The sequence below is a fragment of the Hyla sarda genome, chromosome 11 (assembly GCF_029499605.1).
Source record: "Hyla sarda isolate aHylSar1 chromosome 11, aHylSar1.hap1, whole genome shotgun sequence".
Lineage (NCBI taxonomy): Eukaryota > Metazoa > Chordata > Amphibia > Anura > Hylidae > Hyla > Hyla sarda.
Genome location: NC_079199.1, coordinates 15,129,207 through 15,148,984, shown reverse-complemented (window position 1 = coordinate 15,148,984; position 19,778 = coordinate 15,129,207). Strand labels below are relative to the sequence as shown.

At 45.6% G+C, this 19,778-nt stretch overlaps 1 protein-coding gene across 1 annotated transcript in view; it reads right to left on the bottom strand.

Annotated features, from left to right (window-relative positions):
• The window catches only part of DICER1 (dicer 1, ribonuclease III), a gene marked incomplete in the record, with an annotated part of 69,014 nt that overhangs the window by 40,423 nt on the left and 8,813 nt on the right, over positions 1–19,778 (bottom strand). The window contains 7 exon segments of the mRNA XM_056544895.1: positions 220–388; positions 1,491–1,651; positions 3,253–3,387; positions 11,984–12,114; positions 15,225–15,387; positions 16,818–16,994; positions 19,177–19,239. Of these exon segments, the coding sequence (XP_056400870.1) occupies positions 220–388; positions 1,491–1,651; positions 3,253–3,387; positions 11,984–12,114; positions 15,225–15,387; positions 16,818–16,931 (873 nt within the window).

Sequence of the window (19,778 nt, the reverse complement as noted above, 5' to 3'; positions counted from 1 at the left end):
CAGGGAACCGGCACGATTGCTGTGGGAGGGGTGTAGAGAGGGTGGGAGGACTATGCAGAACTGAGTATAAGCAATGAATTCTGGGAATTGTAGTACTAAGCAACTGCTCAACCAGGAAGTAGTAAGAGGACATGATAGGGGAAAGGTTCACAGACGCAAACATGGGTAATCGATGCTGTATACTTCTGCAGCATTTTTATTAAAAGACTTCCTTCGTACCTGTTTGGAGATGGATGTCGAATCTCTCTCTTTAGATACAATGGGAATGTTACAGTCATCCAGGAAGTGCAGCGCGTCCTCCAGTTCAGACAGGAGCCTCTGATAGAGTCCGCTTTTGTCATGATAGGGGCCACAGTCCAGTACAATCTCACAAGGCTGGGAGGCGTACCTGCACCAAGAAATCTGGTTGGTAAACATTCTTTTCCCATCTGTACCACAGAAAAGCTGGGTAAACCACAGAAAGATTTACAATACAGCTCCAATCCTGGGATGTCACCCGCCTTAGCAGAAGTACGAACAGCAGATCTGCCTCGATACACAATGTTAAAGGGGTACTCCAGTGGAAAACTTTTTTTTTTTTTTTTTTTTTTAAATCAACTGGTGCTAGAAAGTTAAACAGATTTGTAAATTACTTCCATTAAAAAATCTTAATACTTCCAGTACTTATTAACTGCTGAATACTACAGAGGAAATTATTTTCTATTTCGAACACAGAGCTCTCTGCTGACATCACGAGCACAGTGCTCTCTGCTGACACCTCTGTCCATTTTAAGAACTGTCCAGAGTAGAAGAAAATCCCCATAGCAAACCTATCCTGCTCTGGACAGTTACAAAAATGGACAGAGGTGTCAGCAGAGAGCACTGTGCTCGTGATGTCAGCAGAGTGTGTGTTCGAAAAAGAAAATAATTTCCTCTGTAGTATTCAGCAGCTAATAAGTACTGGAAGGATTAAGAATTTTTAATAGAAGTAATTTACAAATCTGTTTAACTTTCTGGCACCAGTGGATTTAAAAAAATAAATAAAATAGTTTCCCACCAGAGTACCCCTTTAAAAAGAGTTTTCCCTTATGTCAGCGTTTCCCATCCAGGATGCCTCCAGCTGCTGCAAAACTGCAATTCCCAGCATGTCCGGACAGCCTTTGGCTGTCCAGACATGCTGGGAGTTGTAGTTTTGTAACAGCTGGAGGCACCCTGATTAGGAAACATTGTCTTAAGCAAATCACCCCAGAATGGGGCCCCAGCTCTCCCAGGTGTATGGAGCAGCAGACAGCACGTGCCGAGTGCTGCTTCAGGCATTGCCTATGGGAGCGGAATTTGGGGGGGGGGGGTTCCGAATTGCTCTATTATACATGACACCCGGCCCTCCAAATTCTCGCCCATCTTATTTTATCATTCAAGCTCAGCTATAAAGGGGTTAACCCAGCAGCGCCATCCATACACATATGCTATACGAGAAGGAGGTGAGGTCATGGGTTCTGCATTGCGTTTACCTGTCTAAAACCACCAGATCAGTTGCCGTTTCAGCATTACTCTTCAGAATTTCCTCCAGCTTCTGGATCTTCTCTTTAAGGTCGCGGGGGTCACATTTCCCGTTCAGTATGGACGCGGTCAGTCCCAAGATTCGTGGACATGTCTGGCAACCTTCACAGATCTGTGCGGGACGGAGGGGGGGGGGGGGGGGGAGCAGGTTATGAATGGGCTTATTGCTGGAAAAAATTCATAAGGGATAAGATCATGACAGACGCCACCTACGCCTGCACAATGGGGTCCTTACACCCCCAAATCAGAGGAAAATGTAAAGAAATGTATTACGCTACATGGACGTACAATGTGAGCGTTCTTAACTCCTTAATGACCACCAATATGACAGCTGTAATCTAACCCTACTGGACCTGTGCAGGTGTCCTGTACTGGAGCAGCCGATCTGCTCCTCTAATGGCCAGGAGTAGAGGAACATGCAGTCCCAGCTGCTTTAAAGGGGTACTCCACCCCTAAACATCTAATCCTCTATCCAAAAGGATAGGGGATAAGATGTCTGATCGCTGGGGGTCCGGCCTCTGGGACCCCCTGCGATCAGACATCTAATCCCCTTTCCTTTGGATAGGGGGTAAGATATCTAGGGGTGGAGTACCCCTTTAAGAACCCAGGTTTTAAAGGACATCTGTAGTGCAATATAACTTATCCTCTATCTGAAGGATATTGGATAAGTTATAGATCGCGGGGGGTCTGAGTGCTGGGGCCCCCCGGGATCTCCTGGACGGGGCCGCGGCAGTATGCTGTAAAGGAGGAGTTCCTTCCCTGCATGATGCGGCGGCCGACAAACCCCCTCCATGTATCTCCATGGCGTATCTGCCATGGCTTTCTGCTGGGGACAACACTGCACTTGCTGCAGACTGCCGTGGCCCCGTGCAGGAGATCTCGGGGGCCCCAGCGCTCATACCCCCCCGCGATCTATAACTTATCCCCTATCCTTCGGGTAGAGGATAAGTTATCTAGCACTACAGATGTCTTTAAAAGGAAAACTGACAGATATTTTCTCCCGCACTTTTCACAGGTACTGATGGATAGTGCGGGAGACGCTGATTAAAACGAGCCCTACCGTACCCGGATCCGCCCGGCCATCCCCCCGCAATTGTAGTTTTATTCTATGTGTATATCTTGCTTTAACTGGCATGGGCGGGGCTTCTGCAGGTTAACTGGCACTGATGTCAGCGCCGCTTATGAATATTCATCTCCCCCCCCCCCCCCCCCTCCAGTTCTCCCTCTCTTCGCCACTCATAAAGTAAAGTGTATATGTATATATTATATATAAATAAAATTTGCCTTTTTTATTTTTTTAAATGGAATTATAATGTTATAATGAAGTTTTTGTGCAGACTTTTTTTTATAATTTGCATATGCATAATTTCAGATTAGCTTTTTTCCTTTTTTCGAATATATATATATATCTCTATATATCTATATCTCTCTCTCTCTCTCTAGCTATATCTATCCATCTATAAAAAAAAATCTGAAACTATGCATATGCAAACTATAAAAATAATAAGGCATATAGCCTTATAGGGCGCTGTGCAGAACCAGAAAAACATGGCGGCTTTCATCCACAAACCGTGCCAACCCCTGTCCATTAGGTTGTGTGTAGTCCATTCCATTCTCTTTCACAGAGCTGCAGTACTACACACGACCCCCAGTCAGGTGTGGCGCTGTTACTAGCAGAAAGTGGCCATGTTATTTCTAGTCCCCTCCTCCTACCTTCATGATCTCGCGATAAGGGTGATCCTGGATGGCGAGGTGGCACTCGTCGAACACCAGGAGGTTGATGTTGGATAAGTGGAGGCTTTCGCTCTTCAGGACATTGAGGAAGATGTGACAGGTCATAACCAGGATCTGAAAGAAAAAAGAAAAGCATGAAGAACGTCAATGCCCGGCGATCCCGTAAAGGACCCTGCGCGCGTCTGGTTTGCATTTGGGGAAATAAGCGCTCACATGTTTCTAATGATTCCTCTGTAAACTATCTGACAATCCCCATCACGTGCCGCCGCTGACACACACCAAATTGCTCTCATGCTAAACGTTTCTGGGGAATGAAGTTTGACAAGTGCCCCGGCGAAAACTCAAAGCCCCCGACTTAAGTTACTGCCCCTTTTATTAGATGCCTTGTAGCAATCAGACGCCCCCCCCCCCCTCCTACAGATGCTTCTTGAGTAAATGTGTTACGCCAACCTACAATATAAGGGAGATACTGCCCCCCACCCACTACAGGGGCTGCACAGATGTTTTAACACAAGGTAATAATCCTATTGCTGTTCTGACAGCTGATAAAGGGAAATGTCGGAATTTGGCACTGGATCCGCTGCACCGAACAACTGGAGACCGGGAGCTGAACCACCCAGTGATCCCATCATGGAGGTAACTGGTGCCAGTCCGTTTTATTTTATTTTATTTTTTTTGTAAATCAACTGGTGCCAGAAAGCTAAACAGATTTGTAAATTACTTCTATTAAAAAATCTTAATCCTTCCAGTACTTATTAGCTGCTAAATACTACAGAGGAAATTCTTTTCTTTTTGGAGCATAGAGCTCTCTGCTGACATCATGACCACAGTGCTCTCTGCTGACATCTCTGTCCATTTTAGGAACTGTCCAGAGCAGCAAATGTTTGCTATGGGGATTTTCTTCTACTCTGGACAGTTCTTAAAATGGACAGAGATGTCACCAGAGAGCATTGTGGTCGTGATGTCAGCAGAGAGAACTGTGTTCCAAAAAGAAAAGAATTTCCTCTGTAGTATTCAGGAGCTAATAAGTACAGGAAGGATTAAGATTTTTTAATAGAAGTAATTTAAAAGTCTGTTTGACTTTCTGGCACCAGTTGATAAAAAAAAAAAAAAAAAGTTTTCCACCAAAGTACCCCTTTTTCAGGCAAAAAACATCTCAGGGTAGGGGATAAGATGTCTGACCGCGGGGGTCCCCCCACGATCTCCAGCGCGGCACCCCGGTCATCTGTGCACGGAGTGAACTCCGCTAAATGCAGCATGACTGGCGACTACAAAACCCCTCCACTCATTTCTATGGGAGAAGGCATGACGGTTACGTACTAGCTGTCACACCTATCGTTTGGATAGGGGATAAGATGTTTCTCGCCAGAGTACCCCTTTAAATAGCGCAGCACAGGCTTTTTGAGAATAATAAAGGTTCTTTTGAATACTTGTGCTTTCCCTTTTTAGATGATGTGGCAGGCATTGGCTTTTCAGCTATACCGATTGCAATTCTATCACTGAAATGACCCCCTAATGAATCCTTTGGCTTTGCCAACATGAGAGGGTGTTCTCTCATCACTGCACCTGGCGAGTTTTTATTTTTCTTACTAAAAGTAAAATTTTTTAGAAAAATATTGCCACTAGGTAAAAGTGATTTCACCTAGTGTTCCAATTGAAGTGTTTTAGGAATTTGTGAAGCCTTTAGGCTGTGTTCACACATTGAATCCTTAACACATGACTGTCATCAGGATTTAGCCCATAAAGTGTGTAAAAGCTGCGTATCCCAGTAATGCAGCCGAACCTTTATAATCATAATCTGAGATTTTAGGACGATAACACACTTATGAAAAGCCAGGAACAGCTGGAGAGGCATGGCCGGGGGTCCGGAATACCCCAGGGCCACCATGACTCTCGAACTACTCTACCCATGGGCAGTAAGGGGCCCAATAACACTAATAACCAAACCCCAGGGCCGTAAGGGGTACAAAACCCCTCTATAAGTAACTCCTAAAACTTAACTTTTAATTTGTTACTATTAAAAATGTGTAATTCCCAGAAGAAATGTGTTTAAGGCTGATGCCAGTGCGGACCAAGATGTCAGAAGGGAGCGTATTTGGCGTCACCGCCACTATTGCCTCTTGGGAACGCCGTTGTAACGGCGAAACATGTAGAGGTTGGCAATAGAGTGACTTTTTAAACGAATACCCGAGCGGACAATGATTGCGGAAACTGCAGTGCTGTGCACCATTGTCAAGGGAGTGATAACTCCCAAATACGCTCCCTTCTGACATCTTGGTCCGCTCTGACATCAGCTTTAGGGTACGTTCACAAATACAGATTTGATGCGCAGAATTTGTAACTGCGGATTAGAAGCTGCGCTCAGTCATTTAGTTTACATTGAAATCTGCAGCAGAAAATCCTGCGCATCAAATCTGCGTACGTGTGAACGTTCCCTTAAACACATTTCTTCTGGGAATTACACAAAATTAAAAATGAGATTTTTTTGTACTCACCATAAAATCCCTCTCGTAGCCTTCATTGGGGGAAACCTATACTGATTGGTATATGCTCTTGCCACTAGGAGGCGCTGACACTAGGAAAAAAAAAGTCGGCTCCTCCCTGGCAGGATAGACCCACCCACTGGAAGCGAAGTAATCAGTTTTGTCACAAAGCAGTAGGAGAAGCCAACAAAGAACATGTCCGAAGGACCCTAAGAAAGGAAACTCAGATAAAAATAAATTAAAAAAAACAATGGAACCGATAGAGAAAGAATATCCGGACAAATGCAGAAATGGGTGGGTGCGGTGTCCCCCAATGAAGGCACCGAGAAAGATTTTACAGAAAGTCCAAAAAAAAAAAAAATCTCCTTTTCTCAGTCGCTCTTCATTGGGGGACACCTATACTGATGGGATGTACAAAAGCAGTCCCCTAGGGAATCAGTCCTGAGACCGAACCAGAGATAACCGAGGCCCAAAAAACAAAGCTCTCGGAAGATCCCCCGTCCATGGATGATGATGGACTGGGACACCAAAGGAAGGAACCATCCGTGGCAGGGACACTAACCCCTGGTCCATATAGGGAGACAAGAAAGAGTAAACTAGAAAGCCAGATGGGCCGGAACCATCCCGGGAGGAGGTAGGAAGTCCAGTCCAAGGAACACAGAACCAGACAGAGGGCTAACCCAGCTGGGAAACAAAAATGGAAAAGGGCACAAAAAGAGAATCCCATCCAGAGTCTACAGATTCAAAAAAACGCCAGGGAGAGCAGCATGTGCCTGAGCAGAAGGCGGAGACCAGAAAAACACTGGAAAAAGGGAAAAAGACAGAAAGCGGTTGTGCAGGAGGTCGATGATCTGAACATCTGCAGACCCAAAACCCCCACCCAGGGGCCCACAACAAGCCCCCGGGAGGCGAAAAAGCTGGACAGGCATAATCCGGATGACCAGAACTCAATCCATCTTGAGAAAAGATGGACACCAAAGGAGGAGACGGCTATAAAAAAAAAGGAGCGGAATGCCCAGAAAAGGGGTCATCCTGGAAAACCAGAGCGCTGAACTGACTGACGCCGACAGAAAGGAAGGTGGGCTCCACACGTGCAGAGGGACCGAAATATATGTAAGGACACAGACATGGATTCCTCACAATAGTAGTGGGGTACCAAGACAGCAGATCCGAAAGAAACAGCCCTTACTAAAAAATTATTTTTAAAAAAGAGACTAAGTCTGGGGGGGCTCCCAGACCTGTGTCCTGCCTCCTACTGACACTAAGCTAAACTGATGACCTAACTTCCAGCGGGCGGGTATATCCTGCCAGGGAGGAGCCAACTTTTTTTTCATAGTGTCAGCGCCTACTAGTGGCAAGAGCTTATACTCATCAGTATATGTGTCCCCCAATGAAGGGCGACCAAGAAAGTTACGTTTTACAGTGACATATGCGCTGGGGGGAGTGGCCTGATCAGCTATTCGAGCAATCACAGAAGCAGATGAGGGGGCTTGGCCTGTCACTGGGGGCGTGGCCTGACTGGCAATCTGAGCAATCACAGAAGCAGATGAGGGGGCTTGGCCTGTCACTGGGGGCGTGGCCTGACTGGCAATCTGAGCAATCACAGAAGCAGATGAGGGGGCTTGGCCTGTCACTGGGGGCGTGGCCTGACTGGCAATGTAAGCAATCACAGAAGCAGATGAGAGGAGGCAGCAAGCATGTAAATCTCTTCCCGCATAGATGCACCTGCTTGCTGCCTCCGCTCATCTGCGGCCTTGGGGAGCGCTCCGGAGCGATGCCGAGACGTTCCGTCATTACAGGCAGGGAGTGAGCTCTCTACCTCTATTGGTCGCCACATGTGCGGAGGTGGTGTATGTCGCTCGCACAGGGCTGGTGCTGTGATATTAAAGACAGGCGTGGTGGCCCTGGGGTATTGTGGACCCCCGACCACGCTTCTGACTTTTTTTTTTATCTTCCTAAAACCACAGATTATGATTACAAAGGTTTGGCTCAATACTGTAATACACAGCTTGTACACACTGTTCATCCTTTTAGGGGTTCAATCCTGATGACCGTTGCGCTTAAACTGCATTTTTCCATACATGTTTTTACCGGAATGTAAACAATTGTGGGAAAATCGCATCAATTTCGCTGCCATTTTCACCCTGTATGTGAACAAAGCCTCAGGGGTAGGTGTATAACTGCTATAGATCCTCATCCCATTGAGAGAGCAACAGCAGTATACAGATAGAGTTGAGGGGAGGAGTATAACCACTATATATACACAAATCCCATAGAGATAGCAGTAGTATACAGACAGAGCTGGGGGGGGGGGGGGGGGGAAGTATAACCACTATATATTATTTATAAATATAAATATATATCAGTGGTGTGGAAATTTAAAAAAAAACTACTTGTCCAAGGGACTAAAGCGGAACACAATCTACTTGTCCCTCAAGAAAATCCACTTGTCCTGGCAGATAAAATAATTTCCACCAAAATAGTCTGATCCCCCCCCCCACTAGACCACCAGGGATGGATATAAGATCCTTTAGACACTGCTGACAGCGGTGATCTAATGGTTAATAGGTGATCGCAGTATGCCAGGATATTAGCGGAGGGAGAGCTGTAGCTCCTCTTACGCCTGAGACAAGCCCAGATAAGTCTAGATGTAACTTTTTGATCACCTTATAAAAAATTTCTCCTATGAAGTGACCAAAAATGAGCAATTCTGGACTATTTTACATTTACACCGTTCACCGTACGGTTTAATTAACATTATATTTTAATAGTCTGGAAATTTCCACGTGCAGAGATACCACTTATGTTTATTTTTGTACATTATTTTTAAAGAAAATTGGAAACTTTTATTAGGAAAGGGGCTTATTCACATATATACGCACTTTTTAAAATATTTTAATCACTATTTTTCAGTCTCAATAGGGACTTATGTGTTACTGGGGGGGGGGGGGGGGGGGTTCTGCTTCTCCAGTTTATATGGTGCATTTTGTGTCAGAAAATGCTGGAAGTTGCATTTAGTTACTAGATAACTACAACTCCCAACATGCCCTGATACAGCCTATGGCAGCATATTGCACTGTAGTAGTACAGTTAAGGTTATTGTGTAACATGCTGGGAGTTGTAGTTTTGGTTTGTGTCAGCTGCAGAGCCATAGTCTGTGTCAAGGAATACTGGGAATTACAGTTAGTAACTACAACTCCCAGCATGCCCTGATGCAGCCTATAGCTCTGCAGCTGACCCGAACCAAAACTACAACTCCCAGCAAGTTACACTTTATAGTTCTACAGTTTAGGTTATGGTCCAACATGCTGGGAGTTGTAGTTTTGGTTCGGGCGTGTTTGTGTGCATCCGTAGGGCTCTTGGTTGGTGGGTGAGTATGAAGGGGGGGGGGGGGGGGGTTTCTGGGGGTGCAATTCAGTGCGGGTGCCACTAAAAATAAATAAAATTAGATGGCACAACTGCCCTAATGCCCGTCTGCTCCTATACAAAACATTCATGCATACACATATACATGCACCAGCCACTGCCCCCATATACATACATACACCCCCCCCCCCACACATCATACATTACATACACACATACACTCACACCATACATATACACCATACATATGCACACATCATACATACACCTGCTGCTGCCCACCCCACATCATACATACACCTGCTGCTGCCCACCCCACATCATACATACACCTGCTGCTGCCCACCCCACATCATACATCACATACACACACATCACACTTAGACATTATACATACATCATACATTACATACACCACACAGACATTATACATACATCATACATAGACATCATACACACATTATACATTACATACACATCACACATAGACAGACATCATACACACATACACTCACACCATACATATCCACCAGTGTTTCCCAACCAGGGTGCCTCCAGCTGTTGCAAAACTACAACTCCCAGCATGCCCAGGGCATGCTGGGAGTTGTAGTTTTGCAACAGCTGGAGGCACCCTGGTTGGGAAACACTGATATACACCATACATATGCACACATCATACATACACCTGCCGCTGCCCCCCCATCACACATACACTCACACCCTACATATACAACCACCCTTCCTGTCGCCTGTATTCTCGGTCTCCTCACCTGAGCCGCCATGAGTGGACATCAGAGCTGTAGTCCCGGCCGGTGTGAGGTGAGATTTCCGTCCTTCCCCCCCCCCCCCCCCCCCCTGCTCTGTGTTTTCCCCGTGCAAAGAAGCAACTGCCTCGTGGTGGATTAGGTCCTGTCTAGACAGAGCAGGGGAGGGGGAGGGATAGAGCTGTGTGCGGGGGATGGAGCTGTGTGTGGCGGATGGAGCTGTCAACATCCTTTCTCTCACCCTGCTGTGTCTCTGAGCTGCGTCCATCCTCCGGGTGGGGAGATAAGGGGGCTCTGCAGTCAGCTGGAGGCAGCCGCCCCCTCCATACACTCTGAGTGCTGGTGTGAGGTACAGACTTCCATCGGCTCCTGCGCCTCACACCGGCATTAAAGAAAAATAAGGGGGACGTCGGTCTGTCCCTGCTCGCCCGATACAAGGCTAAATCTATAAACAATTCACCTGCCCGGTGCCCAAAACTACTTGTCCCGGGCGTCGGGCTATAGGATTTCCACATCCCTGTATATATAGATATAGATATATATATATATATATATATATACACACACACATATACATACACACACACACACACACACACACACACACAAATCCCATAGAGATAGCAGTAGTATACAGATGAAGTTGAGGGGAGGAGTATAACCACTATATATGTAAATCCCAGAGAGATAGCAGTAGTATACAGATACTGTATACAGCAGCGTTTCCCAACCAGGGTGCCTCCAGCTGTTGCAAAACTACAACTCCCAGCATGCCCGGACAGCCAAAGGCTGTCCGGGCATGCTGGGAGTTGTAGTGTTGCAACAGCTGGAGGCACCCTGGTTGGGAAACACTGCTGTATACAGTTCTGTCAGCTGACTAATGGTCAAATAAAACATGGTGCTGCACTAGTGATGGTGTGACTGCGCATGATATGGGCAAAAAAAGTGCTTCATTAAAGGCCGCATTCACAAGATTAAGGACAGGCGCAGACTAAGGCCCCTTTCACACTACAGGCATCATCCTGCTTTTTTAGTGACGTTATTTGACAATAACGGATAAAAAAAATAAAAAAAACGGATGCAATAACGGATGATAACTGATGACCATCAGTTTTTCTCTTAACCTGATGTTGTTCATCTGTTATCACCAGTTACACCTGGGGTTTTTTTTTAATCAGGTTTTTAACCCTTTTTTTGTAAAGCTGTACGGAGCATGCTCAGTACTAGAGATGAGCGAACTTACAGTAAATTCGATTCGTCACAAACTTCTCAGCTCGGCAGTTGATGACTTATCCTGCATAAATTAGTTCAGCCTTCAGGTGCTCCGGTGGGCTGGAAAAGGTGGATACAGTCCTAGGAGACTCTTTCCTAGGACTGTATCCACCTTTTCCAGCCCACCGGAGCACCTGAAAGCTGAACTAATTTACGCAGGAAAAGTCATCAACTGCCGAGCCGAGAAGTTCGTGACGAATTGAATTTACTGTAAATTCGCTCATCTCTACTCACCAGGTGAGAGTTTATAATCCTGAAGCTCACCATATTTCCATTGTACTCGCAGGATTTTTCTGGACAGAAAACTGTAGTCTACCATGGTTTTTGGTCCGGGTGAAAAACCGTATTAACCTGTATACGTTTTTTTTTTGTAACATGGGAGTCAATGGGAACCGTACAGAACTGTATGTGCGTACGGCTCCATCTGGTTTGCACCATCCGGTTTTTGACCTTGGCGATTTTTTTCTTGGAATTTCAATCAAACAAGTGAAACTTTATTCATAATGGAGTGAAAAAAATCAAAACGTATACGTTTTTTTTCTTAAAAAACGGATGCAACCGGACGTCATTTTTCAAACCGTATACAGATAAAACTTTGTACACACGTTTTGATACAGTTTAGTCAGGTTTTAAGGAATCCGTTTTTTTATAAAAAAAAACCTGATAAAAAAACTGTATTGCAAAAATGTGGTGTGAACCCAGCCTAACAAAGGTTTTTTTACAGGATGATACCTGTAGTGTGAAAGGGGTCTAACCTAGAACCACCACCCCCACCCCCACCCCCACCCTTCTACAGGTTACAGGTTACTGTGATCTGACCAATACCTGATGGGCCACAAACTCTTCCTGCCATTTTTCTTTTGGCCAACTTTCCACAACTTCTAGACTGGAATATTCCCCGACCTTCAGATCCGAGTGGGTGCGGACCGCGGAAACTTGCTGGGCAACTTGTTTAGCTTAAAGAGACACATAAAAAAAATGTAGGATAATAGAAAACTGTATCCGAAACAACCAGGAAAACAGGATTTACCACTACAAGATCATTTCTCTTACTCTATTACTGCTAAAAAAATTAAAAAAATGTAAATAAAAAAGAGTCATTGTAAAATGTTCTTGAATTCATCTCTTAAAGGGGTACTACAGTGTTTAAAAATTGTATCCCATATCCACAGGTTAAGCAGTGAGGGTATAATCTCCCCCCGAACAGTAGGAGCTCCATACCTTTTATCCCCTTCCCGCAGAATGTCATATATCAACGCCGGGTTATGCAGTGCATTCGAGCATCCCGACGTTTATAAATGACATTCAGTTAACCCGGCGATGCGCAGCATCGCACGGGTTAACCAGCAGAAGTCCCGCTGTTTCCAGCAGGGGACAACTTCTGCTTCACCCCCAGGACCATCCATTGATGGTCCTGGTCAGTGATCACTGTGATTGGTCCCTGTGGACCAATCACAGTGATCTGGGGTGAAAGTTCAGATCCTCGCGGCATAGGTGGGGGAACACGTGGGGACCGGCGGACTTACCCGAACCAGCGGTGGGACCGAGGAGCACTGCGGGACCGGCCACGTGGACGAGCAGCGACGGGACCGGCAGGTAAGTATATGGTCCTCAGAAGCAGCAGTGAAAATCTTCACTGCTGCTTCTAGGAGTCTGAAAACTACAACTCCCAGCATGCCTAGACAGCCTTTAGCTGTCTGGGCATGCTGGGAGTTGTAGTTTTGCAACATCTGGAGGGCCCCAGTTTGGAGACCATTGTATAATTGTCTCCAATCTGTGCTCTTCCAGCTGTTGCAAAACTACAACTCCCAGCATGCACTGACTGTCCAGGCATGCTGGGAGTTTTAGTTCAGCAACATCTGAACACCCTTCAGATGTTGCCGAACTACAACTCCCAGCATGCCCTTTAGCTGTCTGGGCATGCTGGGAGTTGTAGTTTTGCAACAACTGGAGACACACTGGTTGGGAAACATTGTCTGTTTCTAACTCAGTGTTTCCTAACATGTGTGCCTCCAGCTGTTGCAAAACTATAACTCCCAGCATGCACTAACAGACCATGCACGCTGGGAGTTGTGGTTTTGCAACAGCTGGTGCACCCCCCCCATGTGAATGTACAGGGTACATTCTCATGGACGAGGGTTTTACAGTGGGTTTCTCGCTGCAAGTTTGAGATGCAGCAAATTTTGCGCTGGGAAACTTGCTGTAATCCCCCGCCCATGTGACTGTACCCTAAAAACACTACACTACACTAACACAAAAATAAAAAGTTAAAAACACTACATATACACATACCCCTACACGGCCCCCCTCCCCCAATAAGAACGTCCGGTACACCACTGTTTCCAAAGCAGAGCCTCCAGCTGTTGAAAAACAACAACTCCCAGTATTGCCGGACAGCCGTTGACAGTCCAGGCATGCTGGGAGTTTTGCAACAGCTGGAGGCACCCTGTTTGGGAATCACTGGCGTAGAATACCCCTATGTCCACCCCTATGCAAATCCCTAATTTGCCTCAAATGCACATGGCGCTCTCACTTTGGAGCCCTGTCGTATTTCAGGGCAACAGTTTAGGGCGACATATGGGGTATCGCCGTACTCGGGAGAAATTGCGTTACAAGGTTTGGGGGGCTTTTTCTTCTTTAACCCTTCATGAAAAGGAAATGTTGGGGTCTACACCAGAATGTTAGTGTAAAAAAAATTAAATTTTTTACACTAACATGCTGGTGTTGCCCTATACTTTACATTTTCACAAGAGGTAAAAGGGAAAAAAAGCCCCCCAAAATTTGTAATGCAGTTTCTCCTGACTACGGAGATACCCCATATGTGGGCGTAAAGTCCTCTGGGGGTGCACAACAAGGCCCAGAAGGGAGAGTGCACCATGTACATTTGAGGTGATTTGCACAGGGGTGGCTGATTGTTACAGCGGTTTTGACAAACGCAAAAACAACAAAACCCCACATGTGACCCCATTTCGGAAACGACACCCCTCACGGAATGTAATGAGGGGTGCAGTGAGAATTTACCCCCCACAGGTGTCTGACGGATCTTTGGAACAGTGGTCCATGAAAATGAAAACTTGTACAGCCCACTGTTCCAAAGATCTGTCAGACACCAGTGGGGGGGCAAATGCTCACTTTATTCCTTGTTACGTTCCTCAAGTGGTCTAGTTTCCAAAATAGTATGCAGTGTGTTTTTTTTTTTTTTTTGCTGTTCTGGCACCTTAGGGGCTTCCTAAATGTGACATGCCCCTCGAGCGAAATTTGCTCTCAAAAAGCCAAATATGACTCCTTCTCTTCTGAGCATTGTAATTTGCCCGTAGTGCACTTCAAGTCAACTTATGGGGTATCTCCATACTCAGAAGAGATGGGGTTACAAATTTTGGGGGGTATTTTCTGCTATTAACCCTTGCAAAAATGGGAAATTTGTGGGGAAACATTTTAGTGGAAAAAAAATTTTTGTTTTACATATGCAAAAGTCGTGAAACACCTGTGGGGTATTAAGGCTCACTTTATTCCTTGTTACGTTCCTCAAGGGGTCTAGTTTCCAAAATGGTATGCCATGTGTTTTTTTTTTTGCTGTTCTGGCACCATAGGGGCTTCCTAAATGCGACATGCCCCCCGAGCAAAATTTGCTCTCAAAAAGCCAAATATGACTCCTTCTATTCTGAGCATTGTAGTTCGCCCGTAGTGTACTTCAGGTCACACACCCCCTTCCAGCAGACCGCCGGGGCCCCGTTCAGGAGATCGTGTGGGGACCCAGCGGTCGGACCCGCCCGCCATCTATAACTTATTTCCTATTCAATAGGGGGATAAGTTATCTTTCACTAAATGACTCCTTTAATAACCAGCAAGATAGCACGTCCCTCCATATAACCACCCTCTGCTCACATGACATGCCAAGAAGATACGATAAAGCAGTGTTTCCCAACTAGAGCGCCTCCAGCTGTTGCAAAACCACAACTTCCAGAATGCCCGGACAGCAGCAAGCTGAGAGCTATAGCTTTGCAACAGCAAGAGGCATGTTGGTTGGGAAACACAGAGTTAACCCTACGCACGGGCTGACACTTACCAGAATTGACCAGGAACACTGTTCTCTTGGCGGATTTATGAAAGTCTCCCCGTATCTGATAGGACAGCTCTTTAGTAAGTAGTACGGCGATGAACGTCTTCCCTGAGCCTGAGTTCAAACACACTATAGTATTGTGGTCCAAAGCTGCTTCCAGCAGCTCCACCTGCACCAGAAGATCAGATATTATATTCATCGTAAATGTACTGAAAACGGTCACGATCAACTCTCAGGAATCATGTATTTCATGTTGGCACTATAAAGGGTTAAAACTTAAAGGGGTACACCGGTGAAAACCTTTTTTCTTTTAAATCAACTGGCTCCGGAAAGTTAAACAGATGTGTAAATTACTTCTATTAAAAAATCTTAATCCTTCCTGTACTTATTAGCTGCTGAATACTACAGAGGAAATTCTTTTAAGTCTTTATTTATTGTTGTCCTTAGTGGGATTGGAACCCAAGTCCCCAGCAATGCAAGGCAGCAGTGCTAACCACTGAGCCACCATGCTGCCCTTAGCATACATCTGCTATGCACGGTTGCTAAAATGGACAGAGATGTCAGCAGAGAGCACTGTGCTCGTGATGTCATCAGTGTTCCAAAAAGAAAGGAATTTCCTCTGAAGCATTCAGCAGCTAATAAGTACTGGAAGGATTAAGATTTTTTAATAGAAGTCATTTACAAATATGTTTAACTTTCTGGCACCAGTTGATTTAAAAGAAAAAAGGTTTTCACCAGAGTACCCCTTTAAAAAAATAAAAAACTCCTGCATTTAGATGTAAAAACGTGTTCGGTTTAGTTCGCATGCCGCCTTTGTGTCCCCTGTAGCTGATGGTCACTCACTATGGTGGCAGATTTCGGCATTACAGTGGAAAAAAAATACATCAGCGCGAGCATAAAATGGCAACTTCTTTCTAAATTTTTAGCCCAAATGTGCAGAAATAAAGATATTAAAGTGATCCCATAAGAATATATCAGCCAAAGCTAACGAAGTCTGAAAAAGGAATAAGGAATTATCTGCATTTATTGCCTGTACTTTGTATTAAAGGGGTACTCCACTTAAACTTTTTTATAAATCAACTGGTGCCAGAAAGTTAAAACCGATTTGTAAATTACTTCTATTTCAAAATCTTAATCCTTCCACTACTTATCAGCTGCTGTATATGCTCCACAGCTTTTTCTTTTTGAATGTCTTTTCTGTCTGACCACAGTGCTCTCTGTTGACACCCCTGTCTGTCTCAGGAACTGTCCAGAGTAGGAGCAAATCCCCATAGCAAACCTCTCCTGCTCTGGACAGTTCCTGACATGGACAGAGGAGTACCCCTTTAAGACGGAGGTTGTTTCACCAAGAAACATGGGGTACAAAGAAGTGTGGAGACCCCCTGCAATTTCCGTTACCCTAGATCAGTGCAGTGTGCCTCCAGTTGTTCCAAAACTACAACTCCCAGCATGCCCGGACAGCCAAAGGCTGTCCGGGCATGCTGGGAGTTGAAGTTTTGCAACAGCTGGAGGCACCGCCCTACATCCCCCATTCCTCTGAAAGCGATCTCTGCGTTCACATCACATATCCCCTGCGGCTGGAGGACCCCCATCCTGCACCTGATATTTCCTAGGGGTGTATATATTATCATGGATCGCCTCCTGCTGCCAGGGCAGTCCAAAGAAGGGGCCCATGGGTGAGGAGGCCGGGGTCAGGAGCTGCAGGCCTGCCATGATGAGGGTCTTTCTATCATCCAGTAACTTAGATCATTGCAGCTGGGGGGTCGGCACAGCTTTCTGCAAATAAAAAAAAAAAGAGAAGCACAAAAGCAATAAGTTAAAGCGTACCTGTCAGATCCCACAAAAAAAATCAAAACTGTTATATGTTACTCAGTTACCTCATCCTGATCACGTATATGCAATTTTTATGTCTATCAATGATAATTCACTAAAAAAATAGCATATTAACACTGCTCAATGTCTTTTCCATCTTCCCACAGGGAGAGGGAGTGTCCTTCTCTTGTCTGCACTGTGATGACTCCTCCCCCTCACTCTGCTGACTCACTGCTCTTGGAGCCCAGCAGCCCTGCTCTGTAACCCTTTACTCTCTGGTTTTTTGCTGTACATACACAATGATCATTAGGGAGTGCCCGTACTCCACCACCAAAGACAATATGGTGAGTGTATAACTTACATCTTACATCCCAAGTCATTCAATGTGTGTCATCCTTTGCCAGCCCTGTAATGCTGGGACTTGTAGTTTTGGAATAGTTGGAGGTTGTTTGGATAAACTCTTTTATAGCAGTGTTGCCTTCTGCTGTGTGCCTACAGCTTTTGCAGAACTACAAATCCCAGGATGCCCAGACATACTTTGACTGTCCGGGCATACTTGGAATTGTAGTTTTGCAACAGCTGGAGGCACATGATTGGTAAAACTCTTTCACAGCAGTGTTGCTGCAGGCTGTAGCCTTGTCAATCAGTCATCTCGTGTCCATGACCCATGGACACCCTCATGATGCTGTGGCTCATGATCAGTGTCTCAAGAGGTATGGGGACCCCTAGTGGTGGGATTTTTGGAGGCAGCTTTCTTCCATAAAATGTGTTAAAGTATATTAGAAAAACTATTGTTTTGCCAAGATGTACAACATATCAAAAGTTTTTATATCTGACAGTGCCCATTTAAAAATACTAAGAAGAGTAAATTGCCAAAAAAAAGGACATGTCAAAAATTTTTATTGACCCTGACTAATGAGTGAGTGGGAAGAGAGCAGCATTACCGCGTGCTCCTCACCCACCAGTGTCTATGAGACCTGGACAACCACATAGACTTGCATTGCTGTCTGCAACTGTCCAGGTCATGTGACCCAGGAGTCAGGAGCGCATGCGCCAAGCCTGAACACAGACCCTGACGGATCAAAGCATATGATCTATCTCCATCACACATCATTAGTTTCTATAAGAGGATAGCGCTCATTTAACATTTCATCTTAATCACAACAAGGGCAGAATCACATTACGGAACTGCAGTGAGGGGCGCAAGTATCAATTGTCGCCATGATGACGTGGATACGGGACATCCTCATTAAAAGGGGCATTCCGGGTATATACATCTTATCCCCTATCCAAAGGACCACACGATTTCTGTGCAGCCCGTGGCATTCTGTGCCGGGCGGTACCTCTGAGACGAGGATGTGATGTCACAGCCACTCCCCCCCTAGTGACGTCACGCCACGCCCCCTCCATTCATGTCTACGGGAGGGGGCGTGACGGCTGTCACGCCCCCTCCCATAGACATGAAAGGAGGGGGTGTGGCGACACATCAATAGGGGCGTGGCCGTGACGTCGCGCGGAGTCCCATCTCGGAGGCAGCGTCCGGCACAGAATAGGTGATAAGATGTATTAACCCGGAATACCCCTTTAATGGCAATGCAGTCAGTACATAATTCCGCTGAAAGAATGACCAAGGAGATGGGAATCCGGAATTTTCGCCGCAAATTCTTCAGTGGGAACAGTGCAGCAGAATCCCATTGAAAACTAACGGAGGCTGCTGCACCGGAAATTTCCAAGCAGAATTTGGCTTGGACATTCCATAGAGTGAATGGGCCTTGGCCTATGTGCTGCAGTTTCAGAAACCGTGGAAAAAAAAACACATTAAATGACTGAAACACAACTGCAATGTGTGAACACCGCTCATAGGCGCAGCAATCTTGGAGAGCGGATTTTGGGACAATCCAAAGCCATTTCATTCCAATAAGGATATTCTATCCGTCCAGCATTATAATCCTGCAGGATCAGCCTGTTTGGTTCTCTGATGGGAAAATGAAGATGAGAGCGGATCAGATGAGAGCGGATCAGATGAGAGCGGATCAGATGAGAGCGGATCAGATGAGAGCGGATCAGATGAGAGCGGATCAGATGAGAGCGGATCAGATGAGAGCGGATCAGATGAGAGCGGATCAGATGAGAGCGGATCACTCACCTCTGTCAGTCTGAGGCGTCACAAAAGAGAAAAATCTTGAAACGTTCTGTGACAGCGTCATAACTGCGAAGAAAACACCAGCGCTAAATGTTACAACCTGACCAATCCCGATGGGTGCAGAGAATCATGTTTCCAAACCAGAGGGAACTCAGGATCAGTACAGGATAAGTAATGTAATGTATGTACACAGTGACCTCACCAGCAGAATAGTGAGTACAGTTCTGGAGTATAATACAGGATATAACTCAGGATCAGTACAGGATAAGTAATGTAATGTATGTACACAGTGACCTCACCAGCAGAATAGTGAGTACAGCTCTGGAGTATAATCCAGGATATAACTCAGGATCAGTACAGGATAAGTAATGTAATGTATGTACACAGTGACCTCACCAGCAGAATAGTGAGTACAGCTCTGGAGTATAATACAGGATATAACTCAGGATCAGTACAGGATAAGTAATGTAATGTATGTACACAGTGACCCCACCAGCAGAATAGTGAGTGCAGCTCTGGAGTATAATACAGAATATAACTCCGGATCAGTACAGGATAAGTAATGTAATGTATGTATACAGTGACCTCACCAGCAGAATAGTGAG